This window comes from Daucus carota, chromosome 3 (genome assembly GCF_001625215.2).
Source record: "Daucus carota subsp. sativus chromosome 3, DH1 v3.0, whole genome shotgun sequence".
In the NCBI taxonomy this organism is placed as follows: Eukaryota; Viridiplantae; Streptophyta; class Magnoliopsida; order Apiales; family Apiaceae; genus Daucus; species Daucus carota.
The window spans coordinates 63365792-63374888 of NC_030383.2; the positions used below are offsets into that span (position 1 = coordinate 63365792).

Consider the following 9097-nt stretch of genomic DNA (forward strand, 5'->3'; position numbering starts at 1 on the left):
GAGAAACATGCTGCATTCCAAAAAGCCTTATTATCTTCTTCACTAAATAACAAGGCAAATACAGCATATAAATACAAGTTATAAGTACAAGTGTGGTATTAGATTCATAACCCAGTTGAGGAGAAACATGGCACACTTTGTAAGGCCTTCTCACCTTCTTCTCTTTGTTTTCTTTCTCTCATCACTAGAATCCATTCTTGCAACAAGACGAGAGGGGGAAGCTCTTGTGAAGTGGAAGAATAGCCTAGCCCCTTCTTCTTTTCTCCACTCTTGGTCACTCACCAATCTCGAAAATCTTTGCAACTGGACTGGCATTACTTGTAACTCTGCAGGTTCAGTCTCTGAGATTGACCTTTGTGAGAAACAACTTGATGGAATGCTGTCCGAGTTTGGTCTCACTTCATTTCCAAATCTCAACAATCTCACCCTCGCAGACAACTTCTTCTCAGGTCCAATACCACCAGCCATTGAGAATTTAACACAGCTTCAATATCTTGATTTAAGCATGAATAGTCTTAATGGTCCCATTCCGTTCCAGGTTAGCCATCGTCAGAGCTTGCTCATCTTAGACCTGTCACAGAATGCATTGCAAGCTTCAAATTGGTCCAATTTCTCTCCCATGCCTCAGTTGCGCTTCCTCAAGCTCAGTAGCAATCATCTTGTGTCGAAATTCCCAAATTTTATATCCAGTTCTCATAGCCTGACTTACCTCAACCTCTCATATAACATTGGAAACCTCAAAAAATATATATTTATATATTTATAATTAAAAAATTGAATTACTTAATATATTAAAAAATTGAATAAAATTTTATATATTTTATTAAAAAATTGAATAAAAATTGAATAAAATTGAATAAAATTGAAGTACACGAAAAGGTACACGACACGAAATACACGACTGAGAAGTCGTGTCGGTTTTGTGTTTACCCTTCGGGTACACGACACGAGGTACACGAAATAAATAAATAAATATATATATATATATTTACCCTTCGGATTAAGAGTTGGTCGCGGACAAATTCAAAGTTTCCCAATTATCCTTTATTTTATGTAACTTTGCTTATGTTTAAGCCTAAATTTGGACAATATTTGTAAAATATTAATATTTCGTGTACTAATTCGTTACCAGTTTCGTGTATTTTTTCGTGTATATTTCGTGTTTTCGTGTTTTCATGTACTATTTCGTATCGTGTCGTTTTCGTGTACATGAAAAAATTCGTGTACTACAGTTCGTGTCGTTTTTACCTGTTTCTAAATCGTGTCGTGTTCGTGTTTACAATCGTGTACACGAATTGAATTCGTGTCGTGTTCGTGTATACCCACCAGATACACGAAACACGAAAGTACACGACACGTTTATACATGACACGAACGATTTGCCAGGTCTATTCAAACCTAGCAAGTAACCAAGAGGGGGCAAACTCCACCAGAGACAAATCAAAGACCATACCTGAGTATTGCCAACATAACATTACAAACTGGCAGGTGAAAAATATGTGAATAAGGTCTTCGTCACCAGAGTTACACATGGGACAGTCAAGAGAAAGATTTACTCCCTTAGACTGTAATCGACTTTTCACAGGCACATTATTCCTGCAAAAACGCCATAAAAACACTTTGATCTTAAGAGGAACCTCCAACTGCCAGAGTTTCTTCCACCCACTAGATTGTGTAACAGTGCCAGTGCCAATATTTTGGGCATGCCAAAACTGGTAACCTGTTTTCACAGAATTTTGGCCGTTAGTAGTCTTTGACCAAGCTAGATGATCCACGGTCGACCTATAGGGAACAGAAGTTTTTAAAAATTATGTAATTCATTCAATTCCGTATCAGACAATACATCTTATCATCGGTGATAATGGAAATAGTGTAGATGTTTGACCTAGTCCATGTTTGACAACCAATATAATAAGAAATAAATTCTTATTTTTCTAAAAAATATATTTTTGTATATAAATGTTAAAGAGATATTTCTTATTTGTTGTTTGAAAAAAGTAAAGACTTATTTCAGAATAAATAAAAATTATTGTACATTCTCTTTATTTTTAAAAATAAGTTTGGTCAAATCGCCCATAATTCTCGTAATTCAAAAGCCCATTATTTTTTTTTTTCTTGCTAATTGATCAGCACACGCACACGTTTCCAACTTCCCGCAAAGGGTACCGGAGTACCACCACACCGACGCTTTGTTGGGCCCAATAATTGGCTGAAGTTGAACGGGGCTTTCTGCCTCCGCTGGACCCCAGTTGGGAGGACTCTTTCCAAGTCTTTCGGAGACTCTTTCCCATTGACTCCAACTTTCCAGGGTGTATACAAATTTTTTGAAAGAGGGTGTATACAAATTATTCACGGCCATCAAATTAACCAGCGTAGCTGGTGAACAAATATTATTGTTTATTATAATTTTATTTAATTTAAATGTGATTATAAAGAACATAAGAGGACGTTTGAAAGTGTGGGTCTTATTTCAAACAGTAGATTTCAAAAAATATGATTTCAATTGTTATTTAAAATTCTTAAATTTATATTATATTAAAATGTTCTTATCTATACTATACTATTAAAACCGAAACATTAAAAGTTTGGTCGGTCGGTACTTGGGCCGATATATGGGCCTATCTATATAACTAATTATTTTTTTTTAATTTTGGGCCGAAATACAGGCCTGTCTATATAATCAATTATTCTTTTTAACTAAGATATGTTATTTTTTTTACTATTAAAGTCGAAACATTGAAAATTTGATCGGTCGAACTTGGCTTCTGAGCCGAAATACAGGCCTATTATATAATCAATTATTCTTTTTAACTAAAATATGTTATCTTTTTTACTATTAAAGCCAAAACATTAAAAATTTGATCGGTCGGTACTTGGGCCGAAATATGAGCGTATCTATATAACTAATTATTTTTATTTTTTTTTATTTTTGGCCGAAATACAGGCCTATCTATAAAATCAATTATTCTTTTTAACTAAAATATGTTAATTTTTTTTACTATTAAAGCCGAAATATTGAAAGTTTGGTCGGTCGGTACTTGGGCTTCTAGGCCGAAATATAGGCCTATCTATATCATCAATTATTCTTTTAAACTAAAATATGTTATCTTTTTTACTATTAAAATCGAAACATTGAAAGTTTGATCGGTCGGTACTTGAGTCGAAATACGGGCCTATCTATATAACTACTTATTATTTTTAACTTGGGCCGAAATACAGGCCAATCTATGTAATCAATTACGCGGTATTCTTTTTAACTAAAATATGTTATTTTTTTAACTATTAAAGTTGAAATATTGAAAGTTTAGTCGCTCGATACTTGAGCCGAAATACGGATCTATCTAAATAACTAATTAATTTTTTTTAACTTTGGATGGAAATACAGCCCTATCTATATAAACAAATATCTTTTTAACTAAAATATGTTATCTTCTTTATACTTTCTAACTAAAAACTCAATCTTCTAAATGAACATGGAAGAATATAGTAATTATCTTTTTAACTAAAACAAATTATCGTCTATTAAATCAAATTATAACAAACTATCCATAAACATCCTTAATTTATAACAAATTATTAAATATTTTTTATCATCTACTAAATCAAAACATTAAAAATTAGATTACCATTATGGATCAGTATTTGAATTACGCTTCTCTTTAACTTATAATATGTTTTATACTATATTATTAACTATTAATAACTAAATATTAAAACGCTGATTGGGTTGTTTCTATCTGGGTTTACGGGTCTCCTCAAATTATAATCCCTCCGTTCTTAAATATCTGCCTTTTGACTTTTTGGCACGCATGTTAAAGTGTTTTGAATTTATAGTAAAAATATTATTTTTAAATTTCTTTTTCTGAATAAAAATTTTATATCAATACTTTTATTCATAAAAAGAAATATTTGAAAATAACATTTCTAGCTATGTGGTCAAAATATCTTAAAATGTGTGCGAAAAAGTCAAAAGGCATATATTCAAGAACGGAGGGAGTAACATGTAAAAAAAATTATTTTAACATTATCATTAAAAAATTATATATTTGACCTAATTATAAATTAACTATTTGAAGGAATAAACTATTAAGAATTTATTTAGCTGCTAAATAAAAGTTTTTTTAATAACATTATTCTATCACAATTTTACTTTCAATAAAATTCGTTAAATCTAAAATATATGCGATGAAATAACAAATATTAAAACCGCCCGTGCATTGCACGGGTTTTAAGCTAGTTCTAATTAATGAGTCACTATTCGTATTCTCAAGCATGTTAGTTTGTTAAAATTTAAAATTTCAAATGAAATTAGGCTAAAAGACCATAATATCAAATCAAAATCTCATTATCCAATATATTGGTGGGCAAAAATATTAAACCTGGCTATTCATTAATATTGGTTCTTTATTCAAATTATGTCAAATTTATATAAAATTTCGAAAATTATTTATGAATAAGAGTCGGCATTCATATATTTATTAAGGATACAAGTGAGAAAATGTTATTAAATTAATATTTTTTAATATACGTAAGTTTTTTAAAATAAATTTGTAGCGTGGGACGGGAGTATTAGACTGATTCTGGCTTGGAGTGAATCAGCCCATAAAGTTTACAGGGTAGATGACCATTCTTAAATCTTAAAGAATCTTACGGTGACAGCTAACTGAACGACTCGGTTTCAGAAGTGCTGAAAAGTTTCGACGTAAACTACAATTTGCCTAGGATGTAATTTCCATGCATTTTCTCGTTACGAGTAGGTTTGTCCGGAAGTACAATTCAAAATAGAGTGCTGTTAAAAAAAATTGAGTTACTTATTCAATAACTTTTTTGATATTTATATATTTTTAATTATAATAAAGATACTAGTGATTATGGTTAGCTTTTGGAGTACTTTTGGAGTACTTGGAAATTTTCTTTTCGAGAAAAACGAGAGTACCTATTTCAATTTTTTACCAAAAATTATAATTGAAAACAACTGACTTTTATACTTATCATAACAATTTTTAACATCTTGTTTAGAAATAACCTGTTGTTGTATTATGCAAAAGTAATATCACTAGTTTCTATATCCGTATTCTAATGATAATAAAAACATCTCTAATTCATTAAAACTCTTACATAGAAATTGATAAAAAAAGAAGATATAAAATAATTTATTAAAAATATATCAAAGTTTTTGCACTCGGTTATAATTATTGTGTAATTTTTTTTTTCAATTCCAAGATATTGTTATAAGAAAATTTTACATCATATATATATTACAAAAAAAATTAATGTATTATATATATATAGGGTCCTACTCTGGTACAAACCTTTTTAGCGTACAAACTACAAACCAAAATTAAAAAGTCTCTAAATCAAATCAGAATATAGCACATATGGTATGGAAATTGATCGTTGCGAGATGAACAAAAATAATGATTATAAAGTTTGTATTTGAGCCATTATATATATACTTACAATAAAAGTAATAATATATTATATTCTAAATATAGTTAACCACTGCAGTTGGTCGCTTATAAATAGAAGTGTGCATTATAGGATGAAACGTACATCAAGCTGAGGAGAAACATGGTACACTCTGCAAAGCTATATCATCTTCTTTTACTTGTTTTCTTTTCCTCCTTACTTCCATCCATTCTATTGGCAACAAGACGAGAAGGAGAAGCTCTTGTGAAATGGAAGAATAGCCTAGCCCCGTCTTCTTTTCTTGATTCTTGGTCACTCTCCGATCTCGATAATCTTTGCAACTGGACTGGCATTACTTGTAACTCTGCAAGTTCAGTGTCTCAGATAAATCTTTCCCAAAAACAGCTCGATGGAACGCTGTCCGAATTTGGTTTCACTTCATTTCCGAATCTCGAAAATTTGACTATAAGAGACAACAGCTTCTCCGGGCTAATACCACCAGGCATTGCGAATTTAACACAGCTTCAATACCTTGATTTAAGCTACAATTATTTCAGTGGTTCCATTCCGTACGAGGTTAGCCATCTTCAGAGATTACGTGTTTTAGACTTGTCGTATAATGAAATGCAGGCTCCAAAGTGGTCTGACTTCTCTCCCATGCCTTTTATGAGCATCCTCAACCTACGGGCCAATCATCTTGTGTCGAAATTCCCAGAATTTATATCCAATTCTTTTAGCCTGACTTTCCTTGACCTTGGAGACAACAAGTTCACCGCTGATCATCTTGTGCTCGAATCAGAATTTACCAATTTGCAAAATCTTGAAACGCTGTTTCTTGATGGTAATTCTTTTGAGGGGACGTTTCCACCGAATATATTCAGGCTTTCTAAATTAAAATACCTTTCCCTATCTGCTAATAAGTTTTCAGGTTCTGTGCCGGATGACATAGGGATGCTTCGTGATCTTGAATCCCTTTATCTTGGTAACAATTCTTTCAAAGGGATGCTTCCACAAAATATTTTCAGACTTCCCAAATTACGGGATCTTTCCCTCTGGGGTAACAATTTTTCAGGTCTTATTTCAGATGATATAAGGATGCTTTCTAACCTGGAATCTCTTGATCTTAATGGTAATTCTTTTCAGGGTCCGCTTCCACCAAATTTCTTCAAGCTTTCCAAATTAAGACATCTCGCCCTCTCAAATAATAAAAGAGTATTTAAAGGAAGTATTCCTCTTGGGTTGGGGCTTTTGACTAACCTTGACTACTTATGTCTTAATTCCAATTATCTCACTGGCTACATTCCATCTGACATTGGAAATCTAAAGCTACTAGAACATCTTGATCTCAGTTTTAATCAATTGACCGGACCGCTCCCAAAGATCATTTCTAACCTCACTAATCTAACGCGTCTTGGTCTGAATGATAATTGGTTTTCCGGCAGTATTCCAAGTGACTTCTTGGAAAACTCTACATTATTATTTTACATTGATCTTTCAAACAATGATCTGTCTGGAAGCATTCCTAAGGAATTCAACGTTCATCCGACATTGGATTATATCAATTTAAGTGGAAACCGTTTAAGAGGTCTACTTCTCTCTTTAAATTTTTATGTTCGTTTTGTATATGCTAGTAACCTGATTATTACACTTTTACTGAAGCTTCAACAATTCTAACTGCAGGCAAGCTTCCAGCAACGATTTGCAATGCTACATCCCTTTCGACTCTTGTTCTGTCAAATAATGAATTCAGCAATGCACTTCCACATTGTTTGGGGAATCTTGCTGATCAACTTCTTTCCATTAATCTTGCTAATAATTTGTTTCGAGGACCAATACCAACAACTTTCTCTAAGAGTTGTCGGCTGACATATCTAAACATGTACAACAATCACTTTGAAGGGTTGTTGCCGCAATCTCTGGCAAACTGTAAGCACCTACAAATTCTTGATATTGGAAACAATGAAATAGGTGGTAAATTCCCGTCATGGCTGTTTACTCTTGGAGAGCTGGAAGTCCTAGTCTTGCGATCAAATAGATTCCACGGTCCAGTCAATGGAACAAGCTCAGCAAATTTATTCCCCAAGTTGCGGATTGTTGATCTCTCCAACAATCAATTTACAGGCGATTTACCAATTCAGTATTTTAAGAATATGAAACCAACAGATAACCACTATAGTTATTTTTATACAGAAAGTGGTTTTTACTATCATCAAGCATCGATCTCATTAACTGTGAAAGGAAGAGAGTATGAAGTGAAAAAGATCCTTCATATTTATACAGCCATAGATGTGTCATGCAACAAATTTCAGGGAGAAATTCCCGAGGTTATTGGAGAACTTAAATGGCTTGCATTGCTCAATCTATCACATAATAGTCTTATTGGACCTATCCCATCACAGCTCGGAAATATGGAATCACTTTTATCTCTAGATTTGTCTTCAAATCATTTGACAGGGGGTATTCCCGATCAGTTGATTAGGTTGACATTTCTAGAGGTCTTGAACCTCTCGGAAAATCATCTGACAGGGCCTATCCCCCAAAAAGGACAGTTCAGCACATTCAACAAGGATTCTTACCTAGGTAACTTTGCCTTGTGTGGATTACCTTTAACTAATAACTGTACACACACTGTGTCACCACCACAAGAAGGCGGAACTGGTGACAATGATGCCTATGATGAACCCGATTGGGAAGTGATCCTCATGGGATATGGATGTGGACTAATATGCGGATTGTCCACAGGGTACGTTGTCTTCACATTCAGAAAGCCTCAGTGGTTTATGAGATACACTGAAAGCGTGCAACAGAAGTTGATGAGATGATGCATGTTGAGTACCGTTCAATCATGAAGCACAACTGGAAACAATGTTATCTTAGGAAAACATGTGTTCTGAACCAGTAGTGTTTGCACAAAATTTGTGGTGCTATGTAATACTTATATAATTGTACGTATGATTATTGATTAGTCGTTGAGAAAATGCATTTTATTTCAGTGTCAATGATAATCTACATGTTTTGGATACTTCCAGGTTCTCATACTAATATAGGAACCACTTGAAAAATTTTGGACAGGCTCTGAGGATGCTAATGCTGCTGTTTAGTTTCTACCGCGGAATTGACTTTAGCATATACTCGTATGACATATTACTAGATATATGGTTGTTAAATAAAATTATCTTTTTGTGGAATAAATAGGAAAGCAAAATCATAGAATAATGTATGTTATATAGGAAGGTATTGTCCTCTTAGATAGGTATCATTTATGCCTCATTGGCATGTCTCAGAAAACTTTTGGGTTAACACAATGTTTACTTAGAGCATTGCCATTCCTTAAATATAATATAAAATATTGGATCTTAGTGACTTAAGATGATAATAGCTATTCGCACCTCCAACAATATTCCTTATATTCATTCCTTATATACTATTTTATTATTAAAAGTTACCATTATTGCAATAGGTGAAAAGAGAGAACATGTTTGTATTCAAAATTTATTGTAAAATAATATTTAGGAGAGGAGAGAGGTTACCTAAAGATAAGGCATGGCTAGTTATTTAGAGAATCACTAGGATACTGTTGGAGTGGATTATTTTCCCATATTACTCATATTTTGGTTTAAGATTCCTAATAGGGAAGCTGCTGGAGTTGCTCTTAGAGCATCTCCAAGAGATTCTTCATTTAAGCTCC

At 32.9% G+C, this 9097-nt stretch overlaps 1 protein-coding gene across 1 annotated transcript; it reads left to right on the plus strand.

Moving 5' to 3' along the window:
• Positions 1–5571: 5571 nt before the first annotated feature.
• LOC108213687 (receptor-like protein 36) lies at positions 5572–8377 on the plus strand. The gene is made up of 2 exons (XM_017385479.2): positions 5572–6994; positions 7090–8377. Exons 1-2 carry the CDS (start codon positions 5572–5574, stop codon positions 8229–8231), a joined length of 2565 nt encoding a protein of 854 aa, XP_017240968.2. The 3' UTR covers positions 8232–8377.
• Positions 8378–9097: the final 720 nt, after the last annotated feature.